Below are 21,417 nucleotides of genomic sequence, written 5' to 3' on the forward strand. Positions count from 1 at the left end.
CCACTTCCTTCCGCCACTTCCTTCCTTCCTCCCTCCCCAGTCAGGTCCTGTGTGTTCATCCTGAACAGGTGAATTTGTCTGTCAGCAGCCCTTATCCAGGGCCAGCAGGTTGCCAGCAGCAGTGCCTTTTACCTAGACACCCATCCCACCGAGCCCCTGCTCCCCAGCTGGCATTTCCAGAGACCCCCAAGCGCAAACAGATGCGAGAGCAAAGCCCCCGGTGCTTCCCCCGGGGCTGGGGCCATCGGTTACTGGGAATGGGGGCAATTGCACAGCTGCTCTGATGGTTCCTGGGGAGCCTCTGTCAGGCTGTCAGCTGGGCTCCTTTATGGGGTAAAACTTCCCATTCCCTCAGATCTCACTGGGCATCACCTTCTTCGAAAAGTCACTTCCATTCAGCAGCAAAGCTGTTGAGACACTGCAACCCTAACTATAAGGAGAGCCTTCATTCCTTTAGGTTTATTGCAAATAAGTAACACTTTTTGACTGTTCAACAATATTCCTTCCAGAGGTATATGTGTTTCTTAGGCCTACACCCCTAATTTTACCTCTGTTTCTTGCATAGGTTCATATTTTAATGGGATCCTGCTATAAAACAAAGAAATTCCTGCTTTCACTGGCTGAAAACAAACTGGGACCTTGCATGCTGCTGGCTTTGAGGGGTAACCAGACGATGGTAGAGGTAAGCCCTAAAAATGTGTTGTCATGAGCAGTGTTCAGGTTCCCAGTGCCTTTCCCAGAACTGGCTCTAGCAGGGGTCAGGTTTGTGTTGTGTCAAACACCAGTGGCTGGTTGTTGTTCTCTGAATTAAGGGGAACAGAATATTGTTGTTCTGTAGATTTGAGTGTGAATTAAATGAAAGGTGGGTGCATGAATTTTTGGAGAAAGAGGTTTTTTGCTGTAATGCAGCTGCAGAGGTTAGGATGGGAAATAAATGGCCATGGTGCTGTAGGCTGTGGTGAGAGATCACAATTCACAACCACAAGGATTTTCCATGATGAAATGCCTGATTCTTGTCTTGCCACCTGCAAAATGAGCAGTGCACAGGAAGTGCCTTTATAAAACCTTATTTGCTTGCATTAATACACTTTTTTTATGCTTATGATTTGTTATTTTTGTTGTGCTAATAGTTTATATATATATTTCTGGGCTTCATAAGAGGAGTTTCTTGATAAATGTCATTATCAGCAGAAAGAGAGTGGATAAATAGATGGAAAGAGTTAGTTTTTCATTGACTTAGATTTATGCATGTTAATTTAATCCAGTAAATAAAGGAGCGTGCTGCATGCATTTGAATATAATGTTGCTGGATTTTTTTTTTCTTCATTAAAAATAATTGAAATTGTGGAGGGAATAAAAGCTTTGCATTTTAATTGCAATGGCATGATACATAGCTGAAAAGGAAAAGCAGTGTGGGGAGACAGCTTGTGTCCTAAATCTTGTGACCCACTGGACTCATCCCTTGGGATCTGCCTTGCTCCTGGCTTCCCCAGGGTGAGCTGGGGGTGTTCCCAGTGAGGTGGGGATGTCCTGGCCACAGCAGAGAGCTCCCAGCAGCTTCTCTTGGTGCCCTTCACCTATCCTGCCTCATGGGCTGGGTGCACCTCACACGTGTTCTGCTTGCAGGGAAACCCCCCATTAGGGATGGAAAATCCCTGGTGTGCAGTGTCCCAGCTCTGCCAATGCCCAGCCCAGCCCCTGGACCTGGGAAATGCTGGATGGATTGTACCTGTTCTGGAGAGGGCTGTGGCATGGAGCCATCTCCCAGCTCTGAGGCAAATAATTGCATGTCTCAGAAGGAATGAGCACTAATGGGGAGCAGGATAGACAGGCTGGCTTTTGGAGATTACACTTCATTCTTTACAAATAAAAAATTAATTTTGTCTGTCGGAAGTGGCATAAATATTGCTATGATATCCTCTACTCTAACCTCCTTATTGCATGCTCTAAAAACTTAGCCAGGAATTTAAACTGCCATGCCCAGTGTAATTAGGATATTTGAAAGAAATGGAATGAAAGCCCTGCACTGACCACTCTCCTTTTGTTCTGCTGCTAGATGTGTTTGATGCTGGAATACAACATCATTGACCATTCTCCTTTTGTTCTGTTGCTAGATTTTGTGTTTGATGCTGGAATACAACATCATTGACAATAATGACACCCAGCTCCAGATCATCTCCACCCTGGAAAGCACAGACGTGGGAAAGAGAATGTATGAACAGCTGTGTGAGAGGCAGAGGGAGTTAAAGGAGCTGGTATGTCACCCTGCACACATTGCCATAGCACACTGGGCTCTGTGCTCTCCACAAATGGAGGTACAAAAGAAAGACAAGCAGGGTGTGAAATTCCCAGTTAACAACAGGATGGGAGCAGTCCTCAGAGGGTTTCACTCTGAATATATATACTGTGTGATATTTACTGATGTGACTAATCCCATACTATGTTTATGAATGATATCCAATAACCTGCTTAGGATCCCTGTGAAGGAATAAAGGTGAAACCCTGCTGTCTCAAGATCTTAGAAGTCAGCTTGTCAAATTCTGCCACCTTTTGACATATGAGTAGCAAATGGTTCTGGTGCTGGCCAGCATTTCTGAATGCTCTGGCATTCACAGCATTTCACTGAGATGGTCTTTAGGTCTAGTTCTCAGAGCTAGAGCCCACAGAAAAAGATTCTTCCTGATTTTAAAGAGAGGCCATACAGATTTAAAATGGCCCTGCTCGCATGAGCACTTTTTCACCTAGGCAAACATACCCACAAACTTCCTCTTCCCTCTTGCACATTTATATTTGTCTTTAACCCCTTCTCGCAGCGTGAAAAGTAGATGCTTTTTTTTGAAGTCAAGCAAATTATTTTATCAGCTGGGCTATCTTAACCCCTTTGCTCACTTTACCCTGCATTTTAAAGCTGTTTCCTTTTAAGTGAAGTTAGCCAAATGCTGGCAGGCTGAAGCAGACAAAGGGCATGAAGACCCACTTAGCTGTGTCCCCAGGGATACAAGAGGCTCACTCAGGGCAGGGGAAGCAGGGATGAGGTGGAAGAGCTGGCAGGAAGCTTTGAAATGGGAGCAGTGAGGAGCTTGCTGTACTTTAGTGAGTCTGAAATGCAGAATGGCAGCTTGTTTGACCAAAATATCTTCTCTTTTACAGCAAAGAAAAGGTGGCCCCACAAGGTTAACACTGCCATCCAAGTCCACAGTAAGTTAATCATGTCAATAGAAAAACACCTTTGTCTTTCCATATTTAAACACTTGATTTGTGTTTGCCGTGTGGCACAGTGGTTTTGGGCAGTTAGTGGGGAGCCATTGCACTCGCTCTGTCAACACAACTGGAGTTTACACAACTAGGGCACATTTCTGCTCTTGGGTCTGTGCAGCAGTTTCCAACCCCAGCAGCAGGCTGTCACATTTATAGTGCTGCTCAGATTTGGAATGGCAGCTCTGGGGACAGAGCTTTGCATTACAAAGGCAAACTTCACTATGTCCAGTTCTGGATTTTAGTCATGGAAGTCTCAAAGAGACCCAGCACTATTGCATTTAAGCTTGGTGCAAACCCAGACTAACTTCACTGAGGCCAGGTAATGTTTCTGAGCACAGGTGGGACCTGGACCTCATGGTTAAATCTTCATGATGTTTAAAGACCCATCTTCAGCATTTGCTCTGACACTGAGGCCTCTGTGTCTCACAAGGATACACAAGCAAAGGACATTTTTGTCCTGATGTTTGGACAGATTTTTCCCAGGGTGTGTGAAGCAATGCTGCCACAAGAGCCCAGCTGCTTGCCAAACAAACAGAAACTGCTCTGTGTGGTTCTCTGTTACTGTAAACAAGTGGAGCAGTTGTGCAACTCGCTCTGGTTACCAGTATCGGTGACACTTCCAGGCTGGGCACCCACAACCTCCCTCACCAATCCCTGTCCTCCTTCAGGATGCAGACCTGGCCCGCCTGCTGAGCTCGGGCTCTTTTGGGAACCTGGAAAACCTCAGCCTGGCCTTCACCAATGTGACAAGTGCTTGTGCTGAGCACCTCATCAAACTGCCTTCGCTCAAGCAGCTGAACCTGTGGTCAACTCAGGTGAGTGCTCTGCAGCTGAGGCTCAGGGCAGGAACCAGTGCTGACTAATTCTGAAATTCCACACTACGTCAGCACAAGAAGAGTGTGTGTAGAGGCTTGCTTAGATGACTTTGTCCTCCTGCTGTTTTTACAGGGCCTTCCTGTGGTTTAGCTCATCTTGGCAGCTGATTTTTTTTTCTCTTCACCCCTTTTTTTTCTCAGATTTTTAATTTTTGTTTTATTTTTAGTTATAAATTGTTGCTGCTGTCTTGGGTTGAATGTTCCATTTTGGCATAGTTGCTGCTGTGTGCTGAGTAGAACCTGTGCTGCTGTTCATCTGGGAAATGCTTCTGCTTTCACCCAGTTAGGGTAAAAAAATGATGCTGCAGCTCGCATGGTCAAGCAAAGCACAGTCTGCAGTTTAGGCAGTGAATCGCTTGAAAACTGATCAACCCAACAGCAACAAAAAGAAACTCAGATAATGAATAAATAGAAGGAAATTATCATGAGAATGTGATTATTTTCTAAGCAAAAAAAAACCCCAAGTTAACTGAACAAATTACTCAGCTGTTGACTGAAGGAACTTCTAAAATTAAATTTTTTCTTCTATGTTTCCCTGCTGGTTTTGCTCTCTGAGGTTCTCCACTGAATAGGTTTTCCCCATTTTCTGTTAGCACCTATTTATAGTGCTGACTGAAAATGCAATTATTGTCAGTGCAACCACAGAAAGCAGCATTTTTTTACCGAAATGTCATGTAAATATTTTGTTTTGTTTTCTTAACTACTTTGTATCCCAGAAATATCCCTTTTCTTTTTTTATGGGGAATATGAAGTAGAAACTGATTGCTTGCTTGTTTTAACTGTTTATATGTCCTCCAGATTTGTCTTAACAATGTAACTTTTGCATCTGAGAAACTTAGATGCTTTTTGTTCAAAATGAGTTTGATTTTACTGAACAAAGAGCCTGCTTTTTGTGAAGGGTTTTTTTTTTATTAAAAAGGAAAAGAAAAGGGTTTAGATTCCATTTTATTTTGCGATATCCTGGTTTCCATTAATCTAGAATTTAGAAACAGCAGAAACCAAGTGGGTCAATAGAACAATTACCAATCAATAGTGCATTGTTCTTGAGACCAAAATAGCTAATTAATACCACTTGCACTGTGCTTTTTTTGTGTGATGTGGTTGGGAACTGGCTGAGGCTGCCATAACCATCGTGTATAGCCTGGGTGGGAGCCCACTCGTACAAAGTCCAGGCTTCAAAGGCACCAGTCTAATTAAGAGATGGTCTGTGGTTAAGTGCACACAAGTCACTGCATTTCTCTGTTCCCTGCCTGCGAGACAGAGATCACAGAATCACATAATGAGAATAATGAGGTTGGAAGAGACCTCTAAGATCATCAAGCCCAACCTATGCCCTAACACCTCAACTAGACTATAGCACCAAGTGCCATGTCCTGGCTTTTTTTAAACACATCCAGAGATGGTGATTCTGCCACTTCCCTAGGAAGAGCATTCCAGTACTTTATTATTCTTTTGGTGAAAAATTTCTTCCTAATATCCAACCTATACCTTCCCTGACATAGCTTGAGACTGTTCTCTGGTTCTGTCAGAGACTGACCCCACCTGTCTGCAACCTCCCTTCAGGAAGGTGTAGAGAGCAATAAGGTCACCTTTAAGCCTCCTCTACTCCAGGCTAAACAGCCCCAGCTCCTTCAAACGTTCCTCACAGGGCTTGTGTTCCAAACCCCTCACCAGCCTTGTTGTAAATAAAACTCTTTGCTTTCTCTGCTGTCATTGGTGATGGCGGTGAGCGTTGGAGGGCTTGGTCCAACCCAATATCCACAGCCCTGTTTGCACTGAGGTTCTTGCAGAGGGGTGGGTGGCCCAGCTTGTGCCTGACCCAGCTGTGCTTGTGCCTCAGTTCATGTCTGACCCAGCTGTGCTTGTGCCTCAGTTCATGTCTGACCCAGCTGAGTTTGTACCCCCGTTCATGTCTGACCCAGCTGTGTTTGTACCCCCGTTCATGTCTGACCCAGCTGTGTTTGTGCCCCAGTTCATGTCTGACCCAGCTGTGTTTGTGCCCCACAGTTCGGCGACGCGGGGCTGCGGCTCCTGTCCGAGCACCTCACCATGCTGCAAGTGCTCAACCTGTGTGAGACCCCCGTGACGGACGCTGGGCTGCTGGCACTGAGCTGTGAGTGACAAACGGGGGCTCTGTGGGACACTTGGGTGGCTTCTGAGGAGTTCATGTGTATTCGGGCAGGGGCTGGATCTCTCAGTGCTTCTGCAGGGGTTTAGGACAGGCTGTGGCTGTGTTTGGGTTTGGTCTCCCCTCCTCACTGCCCAGTCCTGCAGCTGTCCAGCTGTGGGATGGTGACCTGAGCCTGATGGCACTGGGTGGCCTCGTGTGGGCTTTGTCCTCCTGAGCCATACTCCAGATCTTGCCTCTGGCTTCACTGATGGCTCCTGTCCCCATCTCACGTGGTCACCTGTTGCCCACGGACTTCCCAGATTTCTTCCTGTGGGTACCCCTCTGGGTGGGACCTGCCTTTGTGCTGCAGGAGGTGAAGATTGCAAAGCCACCTGGCAGCTTCTCTGTGCAGCAGGTTCCCTACTCCTCCTGGCATTTTTTGTTCCTTACTCTGCCTGTTCTTGGTTTAAACAAGGCAAGGCAGAGCGAGGCATGCAGGATTACCTGAGCACTGGAGGAGCTCAGTGTGCTGGAGTGAAACTCCCTCCTGCTCCCAGCAGTGCATTACAAACCTCTCTGCTGGGTTTGGAGGGCTGCTTTAATAGGCTTGATCCTACGCAGACGTGCCAGACAGGCCAGTAGTTATGGCTCATCTTAGGAAACTATTCTGCTAAGTACTGGAGCCTAAAATGGGAATGGGGGGAGGGAGAGGGAGGACTGCCAGATCAGCATGGCCCCTGTGAGCCCATGCAGAGCAGTGAGAACGGGCACTATTCAGAATAATGTGCAGGAAACCGATTATGAGAAGTTGACTGAACTCCTTTGAAGTCAGCAGTCTTAAGCATATGCTTAATGGCCCTTCCTAAATAGGGACTTTTTCCTGGATGAGGGCCCAAACAGCTGTTTATCCATTTGTATTTCTATATTTTATGCTATTCAGCTTTTTCCTGGGAGTGCTGCACATAGTCATGTCTTGTTTATGCTTTGGCCTACTGCAAGCATGATATTTTAAGAAAATGCAGCATGATCATAAATATATGTGTGTTTTCTGTTTCAGCCATGAAGAGCCTGTGTAGTTTAAATATGAACAGCACCAAACTTTCAGCGGATACCTATGAAGATCTCAAGGTATTTGTGAATTGCATCCTCTAAAGATGAGAAGTGTCTCTAGCAAGAGATGTAGGGAGAAATGACCCTGTGGAGTGGGTAGCATGAAAGTTATCTGAAGAGGGTGAAGTGGGTTATTTTGTGGATATAATGATTGAAAGCAGCATTGTGAGGTTGCTGGACCCAGGAAACATTTAATATACTGAATGGAGAAGTATGAGATAGAATCAGCAGCTCAATCTTTTCACCTGTGCTATCAACAGTAAAGGCTTTATCAGTAAAAGTTTCATAAATTGATTGTTTCTGATGAGCATACAGAGACAGGTACAATCTAGTGCACACCATATCCTGTACTATTAACAGGACCAAACTAACTTGGGTGAACAGTATTGTCCAGCTTTGATTTGGAAAGCCAAGTGAGAACTGAAAGCATCAAGGAAGATGCAAATTTATCTTGACACCTCTAGGACTGGAAATGGGCTCTGAGCAGAAATGTCTGCACAGATGCCCAGTTCTGAAATTTGGCATGTAATGTCTGGTTTTGCTGTGAGTTTATAACCACTTAGGCAAAATGGTGTAAAGAACCAGGATGCAGCCCCAGGTGGTTTCAGAGCTTGCCTGAGATGTGTTGGCTTTCATGACTTCACGTGGACTTGCTTTCATTCTGATGGTGTGTGAGCTGCATCTCCCAGAATCTTACCTTAGAGACCCAAGGACTCAAGATGAAACTTGACATTTGCTTGTCTTAGATGTTGAAACAGATTGGGCCACGTTTACTTAAAAGGTCACAACCTTGGGTTGAGTTTGGAACTTGAAGCAAGTCCTGTAACTGCTCTGCTTTCAAAATTCACTGCAAACATCTATCTTTGGTTCTGGCTGTGGAGCCAGGGCTCCCCCAGGGACTCAGCTGCAATGCTGCTTGCATGGAGTTTTCAAGATCAAATTTTAAAAACTTGTGTCACAATTGTATATGCAAAGAAGTCCTTGGAATTAACAGCTGGCTTGCAGATGGGTTCACACAATGGAGCTTGTATCAGGCCCCAGGCATTTACAAACAATCAAGGTCAATGCTGTATTTGGCCCAGGGCTCTGAAATTGCATCCATGAAAGGCTCCCCTGGTCCCACCCCTGCTTCTGAGCCCCCTTGCCACTCACTTCTTACTGAAACTCACATTTTCCTAACTGGTTCCCTCTGCTCTGGTATGGCATTAATAGTCCTTAGCAGCCACAAAAGAAAGTGACTTGACAGGGCAAACAGCAAAATTGCCTGTGAGCAAAGTCCTGATGATTGCAGAGAATTCAGAAAGCTGACAAAACAGGCAGGCATCACTTTTTCCCCTTTCCCCTCTTTCATTGAAATTTATCTTGGTGGCCATTATTTTAGGGCTCTGTGTGTGTTCAAAGGTTGTAGTTTCTCTCCCTGGGGCACATGGTTGTAGGTTTGTTAAGAGCAGCTCAGACTTCAAAGAACCTATTTTTGATACAGATCTTTCCTTCTTCTCACGTTGGTCTGCCAGAGCATTTGGGGCACAAGCCAGTGATGACATTTCCTCTCAGCTCCATCCCCCAGCCCACTAAACACACTTGCACACACACAGACACCCACATATGTACCAGGCAGGCTGAACCAGACAATAAATAAACACCCACTACTGAAGTCATTATTGCCTAACTGAAAAATTATTTGCTGGCAGTGTCTGTAGGATTATGAATAGCTCTTATCAAAATACGCGCGCACATAAATCAAGGAGTGAGGTAATAATGACTCCTAGAAACTTCCAAGTCCTCAATTATGCCCTGGCCTAATTAAATGTGTTTATTTGTTTTGAGAGAATTAGCCATGCAGTTATGGTCAGGGAGCATGGAAAGGAGATCGATGAGTAGGAACAAACAGCTGATCCCTGTGTGCCTTGTGTGGGGTGATCCAGACATGATATGGCCAAAAGCAGTGGAGTTGTGGAAGGGAGACCACAAAGACACCAAAAGTTGCTAATGTTCCATGAGTTGTGTTAGTACGTGGAGGGTAAAATCAGCAATGTGGAGGCTGAAGGAGGAACGTGTCTCTCTCTGATGCAGATGGAGTGCGCTGCCTTCATGGCGAAAGTTGGACAGACACGTTTTGCTAAGCATTTGCATAAAAAAATGAAGATGGGGGTTTGATCTGGACCTGGTGGCTGGTGAATGGGTTTTAGATCAGGTGGGACTTAGTTCCATGTGTCTGTAAGGGCTGGGCATCCTGTTCCTTTGCCACACCCACATCCAGCTCACTGCTGAGCTCAGCACTGGGCCCAGGGTCTCACGCCTCTTCCTGCAGCTGGTGGTTGACAGATCAACCCTCCCAGTTTGCTGGGAGGTGCTTTGTCCCTTTAGCCCTCCTCCAGATTTGGATATGACCTCTGAATTGAGTAAGTCCAGGGGTTGTTTCCACACAGGAGCTCCCAGGCCAGGGAGCCGTGTCTGCCCTTTACCTCTCCTGGGCTGCCTGTCATCCTCACCACCAGTGGGGCTCTGTGCTTTCCTAGCCAAGAGAAGGAGGTGCTTTCATCCTCTTTTGGGAGCCCACATTCAAAATACAAGTACAGTATTCAGAGCTGCACAGGTCCCAGGCTTGCTGTCTCACAAAAAGTCACAGGACACAAGGTTTTTCACAATCATCACCAACAACAGTGAGGCAAGGTGCTCTCCTTCCCCAGGAAGTTCTTTCACCCCTCCCTTCTCTATTCCTCCTCCAGATTTGGATACCACTGCTGTGTTGGATAAGCACAGGGAATGATCCCACACAAGAGATTTGACAGGACTTTTTACCTGAGCCCTGAACCCGTTGTTAATTCTGACCTTTCCTTCCTCACAGGCTAAACTCCCCAACCTAAAGGAGGTGGACGTCCGCTACACCGAAGCCTGGTGAACTCTCCCTGCCTCCCACTCTTCTCTTTTGCTTCTTGTGAGAAGGAAAAGATTTTTAAAACAGACAGATTAAAACAAACCTGAAAATAACTTTTGGCCAATTCCTGTAGAGCAGTGAGTCTGGGGACTTGGTGGCAGGAGTTGTGGTTGTGGGGTAGCAGAGTGGAGTTGTGTGTGTTGGGAGGATGGGGCAAGCCTGGACCCCATTGGATTCTTTCAGCTTTGTGATTTCAGAATCAACATAATTTAAATTGAAAAGGAAGGAAACAAACAAACAAACAAAAAAAGGACTTTGTAGCAGCAAGAGGATTATAAAGAGGAAAAAAACACCTTTGTGGATTTTATTTGCCTTTGTGTTTTATGCCGTGTGGAGAAAAAAACATATATTCCTTTGTCCTTACTTACCTGGGTTTCCTTGGCTGGCACCCAGCCAGCCAGAACTCCTGTTTCACCAGTTTTGCTCCAGAAAATCAAACTTCAAAAATCTCAAGAGAAGAAAACCAAAACCAATATGATTTTCACCTCCCCTCATGTTCTTGCAGTTGTTATGCAAAGTAATTTTGTTGTACATAAGATTTACATAATGCACCTATTTAAGAAAATGGTTCACAAATAACAGGTCTGGGACCTGTCTTTTATTTATGAATTGTTAATTCTTTTACCCTTTTTTTGCGTATAGTACTGTATAAACTAGTTTGCTGTCTTGTTGTTATTATTATTTTTTTTAAGGAAATGTCCTCCTTGAAGAATTGCCTTTTAGTAATGCAAACTGTATTATACTCCCTCTTTGTCAACATTCATCGCGTTGTCTTTTTGATTTCAAAATGCCTCAAATGTTATCAAATAGGAAGGAAAATCTTTATCAAGGGGGGCGTGGTTGTTGGGGAAGGGGGTGCAGGGATTAATAAAAGTCACAATTCCTTCCAAAGTCTGAAAATTTTCTTTAGTCTTTTAAGCCATGCCAGGTTTAAACACGGGAGATGGGGACAAGGCGTTTCTTTTGCCAATGGGGTGTTTGCAAACTGCAGATTTTACAAGTTGCCTCCGTTGTTCTCTGTTTACGTCCGATATTTCAAAATGAGGAAAAAAAGCTCTCCTTCCACTTTGTGCATCAGCTTTTTCTGGTTTGGTTTTTTTTTTTTCCCCCCCTCCCCTCATTCCCTCCCCTGTCCTGTGCCCCCTCCCTGCCCTGTTCTGTGCACGCATTGTTCTGCATGTTCCTCTGGGGAGACTGAGGAAATCGCGGTGTTGCTGATCCGATAGCTCTGACCTGTCTGTAAATGTGACTGCTACATTTTTCAAATTCCACAGTTGCTTAGAAGATGATTTTTTAAAAATTGTGGTTTCTTTTATAACTATGCTGTTGACTTTTTTTTTTTTCATAATGAGCCTTCATTGTACAGAGCTGCTTATTTTAAAAAAAAATCAAAGGAAAACAAAACAAAAAAGTTTTTTCCTCTGTTTAACACTTTTATTTTATTCTTCAGCACCTCAAGGTTTCACATACAGCCAATGTAATTTTTTATATAAATATATATATATATATATATTTAATCTTATTCAGTGGAAAGCCAAGCTTTTTTGTTCAGGTTTTTTTGTTGTTTTCTTTTTTTTAAGTTTGTTGCTATGTAGACAACCCCATTCCAAATGATGTTGTTTTTCTCTTTTTTTTTCTTTTTTTTTAAATAATGAAACAGAAATTGAGTCTTAACTCATGTAGTGTGTCAGGTTTTTTCCCCCCCTTCAAATCCCACACTGTATGAAGATGCAGTCTGGGAAGGAAGAAGAAGAAGAAAAAAAAAAAGAAAAAATATGCCGACATTTTCCTTAGCACTGTTGCTTTTACCAGTGGTTTACTACTACTGTTCTGTAGCTGTGTACAAAGAGATGTGAAATAATTTCAGGCAAAAATAAACTGTAAGTGAATATCTTTTAGCTGCGTGCTTTGTGTTTTTTTTGAAGGAGCCTTTGGCTGGCCGGTGATGTGGGGATGCTCTGGGAGAGGTGCAGGCTCCAGAGCAGGGGACCAGCAGGCAGCCAGGGTGTTTGCCACCCCTCCCCAGGCTCCAGGAACCACCATGGAGAAGGAGGAGAACAGCTGAGCTCTGTATGTCCTGTTTTGCATCCCTCCCCAGGCCTGTTTTGTGCACTGTCCCCAGTCCTCGGAAGGCTTAAGGGGTCCTTGCAGTGGCCATCAAAAGAGCTGCACTGGTGAGGGGGTTTCTTGCACTGTCGCCTGATGTAGGCAATGAGGGAAGCACTGGGGCATCTCCAGGCTCGAGAGGGGTTTTTGTACATTAAGGTGTATTTTAGGGTTGCCTCCAAAAGCAGGGATGTGCTGTGTTTGTGTTCTCCTGCTGTCCTGGATGAAGCCCTGCAGGGTGTGGGCTGGATGCCAACAGGAGACCCAGCTGGAGCTCCACATCTCTGCCTCCATGGTCTGCACAGCTCCTGAGCTTCAGCTTTCAAACAAATGAGCCCCACTTGAAACCAATTCCTGCAGGTGTTCTGAGAGCTGCCTTTATCACCTGTGTTACCTGGCTCCTGTACTCTCACTTTTATCTGTATTTCTGTCCTGTTCCACAAAAGAGACTTCAGGACATGGAGAAACACAAGGGTTTGTACCATGCTTCCAGCCAAGCTAAGAAGTGCTCACAGGATGGCCCTTGATAAAGAGAATATCCTGCCTTATTTTTTTTTTTCTTTCACTGAAATCAGGCAGCTGTAGCTGAGTCTGTTGGACTTTTTGGGTGTTTCCCCATGAGCAGGCACCACTGCGTATGGGCTGTCCTACCCTGGCAACAGCAAGGACTTCACAAAACCTTTCTGGACCCAGAAGAGCCAGAAATATTCCTGGGATGTTGTGTGAGGGACTGAAAAATGGCCCAAGGAAGGAGATCATTAGGCCTTGGTGAGATGAAGGCATATGTTGGATACAGCTTTTCTTCCTGCTGTGGACAATGACCCATCCCTGAGCTCCCCAGGCTTTGCTGCCTTTGGGGGAAGTGGTGACAATGTTTGGGTTCTGCAGCCTCACCTGGATTATCAGCCCTGGAGAAGCCACAGAGCTTTGCTGAGATGCTACGTGGGTGACCTGGAGTGAGCAGGGAATGGGAGTGTGTGAGATCCCCCTTCAACACCTGCCCTGCTCCTCCTTCTGCTGCAGCCTCCAAGGAACTCCTCCTTTGTGCTTCCTCCCTGCTCCTGACTCCTGAAACAGCAGAATCTCCCCCTGCCATGGCAGCAGACTGAACAAAGTGAGATTGGAGGTGGTGAGAGTGGAGTTAAGTGAAATGGGGCTTGGCTGGAGTCACCACTGTGCCAGGCAGCTTCCCTGGGTCTCAGGCCTGTGGCAGTGACAGAGCAGCCTGGTGAGGCTGTCTCAGGATTGTGTCCTAGTGAGGATTCTCTCTTGGTTACAGGTGAGGATTAGACGTGCTGTAATAGAGATGGTGTGTCTGAGCTTGCACTCTGCATTTCCTGAGCTTTTTGCAGCAGAGCACTGGGCCTCGTGGCTGGCTGTTGGTTTCCCTGGATAATGATGCCTTTCTGCCTGTGCCCAGCTGCTGTTTGCTGATAATGGAGCTGTTCAGAAGCTGCCTGGTTCCATCTGGGAGGTGCCTGCAGCCCTCCTTCCCAGGGACTGGGAATGCCAGGGGCTGGTCTGACCCGCAGCTCTCGCCTTTCAACCCGAACTCATGCAGCAGCTCTGATGCAAGTCCAAAGAGCACAAAGCCTCAGCACTGCTGAGTTTTGGGAGCAATTTTCTCCTGTCCTCATTAAAAGCCTGTGGTTGTCCTGCCTTCCTACTGCTGCTTCCACTGCTCACAGCTACCTTTTGAGTTTCAGAAGCTCAAACACAGAGATGAATCTCACAAAGTACCTTTGCCTCCGGTTTCCCGGCTGTGTGGGCTCAGCTTATTTGTTGCTCAGAGAGTGAAATAGATACCTAAAATCCTGAGAATTCAGCATGGATTTGCTTGTAGGGGAGTGCTGAAACAGCTGCTGAAGCTTTGTCTGGTGGGATTTTTCCCAGGTAAGAGCTTGGGGTGTTTTGTTAATGGGGTGCAGGTGGAGGCCGGGTTATCCACAAGTCCCATCCCTGGTGACCTGAGACTCCTTGCCCAGTACTGGCTGAGGGATCTCTTGGGGAGTTGTGGGAGATGGTGGCACTGGGCAGGTGTGGGGGATCTGCAGCGTCCCTGGGGCTCATCGGCACCTTCCTCAGGGTCCTGATCTGTCCCCAGAGCGGATGGGCCTTGTCCTGGGGCTGTGGCCTGGCCTGGTCCCCAAGGCCTGGAGAGGCTCCGTCTCTGAGGCCTCCAGCACTGAGCACAAGAAGTGTCTCTGACACTCCTGATGCTTCCCAGAGAGCATCAAACCTCTGTTCAGGTGAAGTCATTTTGGGAATAAATTGGGCTCTGGACTGGCAATCCCTAAATGCAGCAAAGGAATCAAATACTGATGAGCTAAAAGCAAAGCAGGGATGCCAGCTCCACCCAGCACTGCTGGCTCTGGAAAACAGCAGCAGCTGGGCCTGTTCCCTTCTTTGGGATTTCCACTGCCCTGCTGGCTGGGAGCAGCAGTACCCACCTCCCTCATGTGTACAAGGATTTTTAATCCTTGAAACTTTACAAGCATCTGTAAGCAGTAGGGCAGTAAGTGCTGCTGAGGGCAGTGCTGACCTCTCCCAGCCCCTGTAACACAGAGCAGCTGTGCCCATTAGAACACATCACTCACTAATAGTGCTGCCTCTTGAATTTGTAATGAGTTTTTCCAACTAAATGGAGTACACATATCAAAATATTTCTTTTAAGTAGAGGCTACAATGCATTTTTTTTCCATTTTCATTTCTATTGATGGGGAAAAGCTTAAGTGAGTATTTGAGATTAGCCATTTTTATTAATAACAGATCTTGGAATATCCTTTTTGCCAATAACATCAAACATGCTGGTATTTTTCCTGCTAGCCTGATATCTGCTTTTTTTTCCCCAGGTAATCTCACTTTCATGTTTTTCACCAGCCAGCTAGAACAAGTACTGTAATACCTTTCTAATGTTCCAGTGGGCCCTATCAAATTTAAAATACATACATACCCAAACCTCACAGACCTGCTGGCCATGGATGAACCTTGTTATGTAAATATCTTTTTCCTACTAATCTCTACAAAGATCCAAGGAGAGCTCTGTGTAGAACAGAGCTCCCAGTTTGTGTTCAGACCATTAAATTGGTCTCAGCACCTAAATCCACCAGTTTGCTTTGCAGATCTGGCAGTTGATATAGTAACCAGTTTCTTGTTAATTTTTCTTCCAGCTGGGATAGGATATCAAGCATTAATTCTTTAATTCTTATGCAGCATACATTTGAGGTTGAGTTGTTCACAGTAGATACTGAGATACTTTTAAATCATAGCAGGCTCTCCCACCCAGAATCTCCCATTTTTAAATAAGCCTTTGCTATGAAATCCTTGCCTTTGCATTAAATTACGAAAAGGTCCTTTTAAAAAGTGAACTTTGCTTTGAATATGTGGTCAGAGACCCACTGACTGTCTCACTTTAATAGAAGCCTTGCTGCTTTCTTTGGTATGTGCTGTACCTCCTTATATTGAAATACTGAAACCTTGGCTTAGGGACACTTTTCTTTCTATATTTTACCTATTATGATGGCATTAAGGATAATTAATGTTAGTGACTCATTTGCCAGGTGCTTTATGATCTTGGGGCTGGGTTTGTTATTTACTGCTGCAGAGGGGCAGAGTGTGATCCCTAAAGGTTGCAAAAACACATTTATCAAGAACACTTCAAATTTCAGTTTGGGCCATAATGTTAGAAACACACAATCTGTGGTTGATTGTTGTTTATGAAAGAGAAAAGGTATTGTAAACCTGTCTATTGACCAGGGTTTTATGTTCTCTGACTCTGTTTTACCAGCTGTCTCCCTTCCATGTGGTTCTCTCCAGGCCTGACAGATGGGATGAGCAGTGGCAGGGCTGGGGGAACATCCCTGTGCCTGGATGGGGCCCATCAAGATGCCCTTCATGGTAAGGAAAAGAGATTCTACTGTGCACATGGCCTAGAGTAGGGGCAGGATTTGTCCATTGTAGTAACAAAAAAATAAATCAGAACTTTATAAAAACCCCAGCTACAGCTGGAACAAACCTCCCTGTGACTCAGGCCAAGGGCTGTGTGAGGGGCAGCAGGGACAGCTGAGCTCAGACACAGCATTGCTCCTGCCCTCACTGAGGTGAAATTCTTGTTTTAACATTGCAGTGAACTTGGTAAAGAGTATTTTTGGCTGGAACAGTCTGACCCAGGCTTCTGCAACAGTCCACTATTAACTGATAAGTTAAAGGAGGCTCTGGGGGAATTGTGGATGTGGCTAACGGGATGAAATCCATCCCTGGAATGGAGGCTGGCAGGGGGCTGGGTCTCCTTGCTCAAGCCTGGTAAAGATGCCAGGTTCTGCTCCTTCACAACTCTTTTCTTCAGAAAATGTGCTGGGTGTCATTGTCAGAGGGATTTTTGGTTTAGAGCTCGGGAGAACCTCTCCTGAGCACCGAGGGCAAAGCTGCACTGCGCAGCCAGAGCTGTGTGTGGCCATGGGATGCTCACACAGGATCCCATGCTACATGGAGATGTGGAATTCCCTCTTTTGGGGGTCTGTCTGGCTCCTCCTGACAGGAGAGTGAGTGGTGGTGGTTCTGCCTTAGTGCCTGTGACAGTGACCTTGTGTTCCTGCACAGTGAGAGCTGCAGGACCCCAGAGTGCCAAATGCCCAGGTCACCTCCTTCATATTTGAGAGCTTCCAAGTGACCTTTCTTGGAAATGCAGCTGATTTATGAGGACAGGGAAAGTGGGGCAGTGCACAGAGGGCAGAGCACGGTCCTGATGGGTGTTTCCAAAAAGCAGCCCCATCCCACTGCAACCAGTGAGGGGCTCCCCAACACCCCCAGATGACGTGACCTGGTGGACATCCCTGGATGTTTTGGCAGGCCCAGCACCAGAGCCATCTCCTGTGAGAAACTCTCAAATAAATAAATAAAAACCCCAAAGCAGGGGGGGAAGAAAAGGAGAAAAAAGTTGCAGCGAAGGTTGAGGCTGCTGCAGAGCTGATGACATCAATGTTTCCATGGTGACAAAATCTTCACTTAGGTATGGTGAGTGCCCTGAGCTTGCGGCTGCCAAGGAAACCCGCCCGAGCTCCAGCACAGCCACTGCGGTCCCGGGCCTTCCTCCCCCTCCTCCTCCTTCTCCTCCTGCTCTTCTCCCTGCCCTGCTGCCCAGGGGCTCTGAGCTGCACCCTGCTCCCTGTCCCATGTGGAAGTTAGTTGGTGGAATTGTCCATTTTTGCCCCCACTGCTGTGCCAGCTCATCCTGGGAATGATGAGGGAGAGCTGCCATCGTCAGGGACATGGGGACATGGTGGCTCTGTGACATTGCCACACCACAAGTCACCTGCTGTCCATTGATGGGCTCCAATGTCTTCATGGCGGCCAAACAGAGCTCTTGGCTTCCTGCAGCTCATGAGTGAAGTTGCTTTGGGTTTTGGGGTCTGGTTTGGGGTGACACCAGGTGCTCAGGGAGCCCAGCCTGGTGTGGGGACCCTCCCTTTCCTGGGACATGATGTGGTGTGGCCTCAAGGCCACAAGTGGCTGGAGGGGTGACTGTGGAGGAGCAGGTGGGTGGGATATTTTACATTCCTCCATGCCTTAAAATGCAGCATGAAACAAACCCATCTGTGACCACTCCTTTGCTGGGAGGGTGTCCCAGCACAGCCTGAGTTGGGTCTGGGTAATTTTTTTTCCTATGATTCAGGTTAAAATCCTTTGAGTACCCACAGCGTCAGAGACCACCCCCAAGGAGAATTAGGGAAATTGATGACATGACAACAGTGTTTATCCTCCTCCACCATCACGTTTTCCCTCCTCTTCGTTAGTACAAATGGGAAGCTTCTCCTGAAGTTTGGTTATTCTCTAGAAATGCACTGAATTCAGACAAGAGCAGTCATTAGTCACCAGGGTGAACCCAGGGCTAACAAGCAGTGAGTAAAGTGATGAAAAATAATTGGCAAGAGGTTTGGGTCTGAATGAAGTCCTGATTTTAGTGCTGTGCTCAGCTGAAGCCATGCCATTGTTGGCCAAGTGTGAGCACCCTGACCAGTGCTCCCACAGCAGCCCTGACAGCCCAGAAGGACCCCACAGGCCTCTGCACATGGTGGCAGCCAGGTTGGTGGCCAAGGGCTCTGTCCTGCTGTGAATTCATTTCCAGCAAAAAAGCATAACCAAATTCCACGAAAGCTGATGGAAAATGTTCTTTGCTAGCTCATTTTAAGGCAGACTCCAGTGATTAAACAGCAGTCTGAGAATGTTTGTTTGGTTTTGTGTTTTTAAAGGTATTGAATACAGGCCTAATGGCTCCAGTGATGGATTGTGTCACATGATGCCACTGCATCACTCCACGTGTGACCATGGCCAGCCCTGTGCCACCCCGCCAGGGACTGTCTCCTTGCCTGTCTGCACTCTGAGGTACAGCCCTGGCTTTGATTTTAGAAGCTGGGAGTTTAGGTCTTGGTCAAGCTGTTGTTATTTCAGGAAAAGAAAACAAAAAAAAAAAGCAGCAATGTGTCTAAAAGAGAAACATCTGGCATGTGAGACACTGCTGGCGCTCAGGCTGCGGGGTCTGTGATCCATCAGGCTCCGAGCCACGCCGTGCCTGAGCCCAGCCAGCTGCTGGGAAGGGAAGGAAAGGAAGGGAAAAGCAGAGCTGCCAAATCCCAATGGCACGAGGCAGCCAGCCTGGTGCTCCCAACCAGGGCACTGAGGTGGCAGTAGAGCAGGTAACCAGGGGTTACAGATAACCAGGGGTTATCTCCTCATGCCACTTCTATTCTGGGGGAAAAAGGCACAATTTACCAGGAGGCAGAACTGCGGTCCAAGGAAAGCCCAACCTGCTGCTTGAGTCTTTAAAGGAAGTCCAACAGTTTTGCAGTAAAATGGCTTAATTAAATCCCACAGCTGTGGTAGGAGCAAAGGCGATTAACTAATAGAAAATCTCTTGAGAAAATGAAGGATTTTTTTAGGCCTGATTTTTGAGAATAATTATCAATTTATTGATATCCCTTCAAAATAATTATGAATTTTACAAAATACCAGACCTCCACTACCCGATTTCTGGTCACAGAGAGGAGTGTAGTCAAAGGGAAATGACTCACAGCTGCCTGTGGTTGAAATTAATGAGATATTTATCTGGAAATGTTCTTGTCAGTGGCTTTTCCTTGTATTTTCAATCAGGACAACAACATGGAAAACATCGCTGAGACAGTGGTGTCCTCACTGTGGTGGATGCAGGAACAGGAGGATCAGCTCTGGTAAGTGGAGAATCAGAGGAGCGATGGGGTGTAAGGCCAAGAAAACCCTGTCTGAATGTTCCAGCTGACTTGCTGCAGTAAGCAGCCCATGATAACCCCACACATGGTATTTAATGAGGACAGAAGGGAGAAAGGAGATGATGGGGAAAACCTGAAATCAGCTGTGAGACCTTGGGATGGGACTTGTTCTTTTTAAAAAAATTTTTCTTTGCCCATCCCTAGAAAGCCCTTTCACATCCTGCATCATCTTTCCTGTAAGCAGCAAGCAGCTCTTCCAGGAGATTTAAATAGATGTGCAAGAGAAATCCTTCCCCTGCCTGTGCCTGGGGTTACCCCGCGCGTCATCTTCCCGGAGAGGAGCAGCAGTGGCCCTGTGAGCAGGGAGCTGAGCTTTCTGCATTGCTTCAAAGCCCTGCTCTGCCAACCAGATTATTGATCAAGAGGAAACGTCGGCGTTTCAGAAGCTTCCCCAAAAAGGCACGGAGCCTACTCGGCTCCTGTGCGTCACTGGGGATTTTTTTATCCGCGGATTTTCCGGCGCGTTTAACACAGCCGGGTCGTCCAGGAGGGACCCTGGCAGAATCTCCCTGCTGAGTGACTCACACTCGCACATCATGGGAATATGGGTTGACTTCAACATACTGCACTTTTCAACTCTGATTCATGCCACCCCAGGAGAGTAAATAAGGCAGCTCCACACACATCGCGGCCGTGACGAGCTGCCTTCCCACTGAAAAGGTGTCAGGACGAATGACACTGCCAGGGAATGCTGTCACCTATAGCTTAGCCAGCAATTTCCCAAATAGGACAAAATGTCTCTTTGCATGTACACCACAAGTCCCCTTGCAGCCTGGGGTACCTGCCCTCTTTCATGTTGCAGGTCTTTACTAAACCAAAGGAGCTGTGCTAAGTCCAGTGAATTTTTGGCAGGTTTGCTAAAGCCTGGGGACATTTATTAGCAATGTGGGGTTGTCACTTTCCAGGCAGATCATTTCTCTGCAGATCAATTCAGAAGGGTGGCTCAAAAAAGCAGAGAGCCTCACTTGCCTGGATGATTCCCAAATCCAGGGTAAGCCAGGTCACTGCTGCAGAAGGCATTACGTGATGTGTTTAGCACCATAGAGACAAAAATCAGGAGTATATTTTTTTTAACAAGATCTAAATGAATTATGTATCTGAAATCAGTTGTTTGGGGAAAAACTCCAACTGTCATTACTGGTACCTGGATGGTGGTGAGTCACCGAATTACATCCTTGGGTTAGGGAAACAGGGATCTGAATAAGTGAATGTCTAGTAGCCTGTTAAGCCAGTGAAGCAATCCAGCTAAAGCAACTCCTGTACCAGTCAGATGATTTCTTCAGTACATTTGCACTCCAATCCTGGCTTGCAGCTTTGCCAGGAAAGCCCAAGGAAAATGCCCAGGTACTCCTTACAGCTCCTTACAGCTGTAGGGAGCAGCAGCCCCTGGGTCAGCTCTGGCAGCTCCCTCCAGCACATGGCTCTGCAAACCCAGTGACTCAGCAGGAATATCTTGGCAGAAATCATCAAAAGAAGGAAGCCTTAGCCGTCTCCTGATAGCAGATTGTGGATTTGTGCTTTTTATTTAGCCTGATCTGTCATGGAGACTGTGTAACTATCGGTCTGTGCCTGGAGGGAGCTGGATTACAGGTGATTTTTCTGATTGCAGGTTGCTGATGTGAAGAAGTGAATGTGTTCTTAGGCAGGTTAGCCAAATGGAAGGGCAGAAGCTATTGAATAAGCTTTAAGTGAATTGGGGGCTTAATTCCCAGCGAATGC

At 46.4% G+C, this 21,417-nt stretch overlaps 1 protein-coding gene across 1 annotated transcript in view; it reads left to right on the forward strand.

The window, feature by feature from the left end:
* The window catches only part of CMIP (c-Maf inducing protein), a 131,882-nt gene extending 119,733 nt beyond the window's left edge, over positions 1–12,149 (forward strand). The window contains exons 15-21 of the mRNA XM_058813488.1: positions 566–682; positions 2,115–2,255; positions 3,151–3,198; positions 3,927–4,073; positions 6,141–6,246; positions 7,301–7,371; positions 10,202–12,149. Coding sequence (XP_058669471.1) covers positions 566–682; positions 2,115–2,255; positions 3,151–3,198; positions 3,927–4,073; positions 6,141–6,246; positions 7,301–7,371; positions 10,202–10,255 — 684 coding nt within the window. The 3' untranslated portion in view covers positions 10,256–12,149. The remainder of the gene's footprint in view (positions 1–565; positions 683–2,114; positions 2,256–3,150; positions 3,199–3,926; positions 4,074–6,140; positions 6,247–7,300; positions 7,372–10,201) is intronic.
* The last annotated feature ends 9,268 nt before the right edge of the window (positions 12,150–21,417 follow it).

The sequence above is a fragment of the Ammospiza caudacuta genome, chromosome 13, assembly GCF_027887145.1.
Source record: "Ammospiza caudacuta isolate bAmmCau1 chromosome 13, bAmmCau1.pri, whole genome shotgun sequence".
NCBI classification, from domain to species: domain Eukaryota; kingdom Metazoa; phylum Chordata; class Aves; order Passeriformes; family Passerellidae; genus Ammospiza; species Ammospiza caudacuta.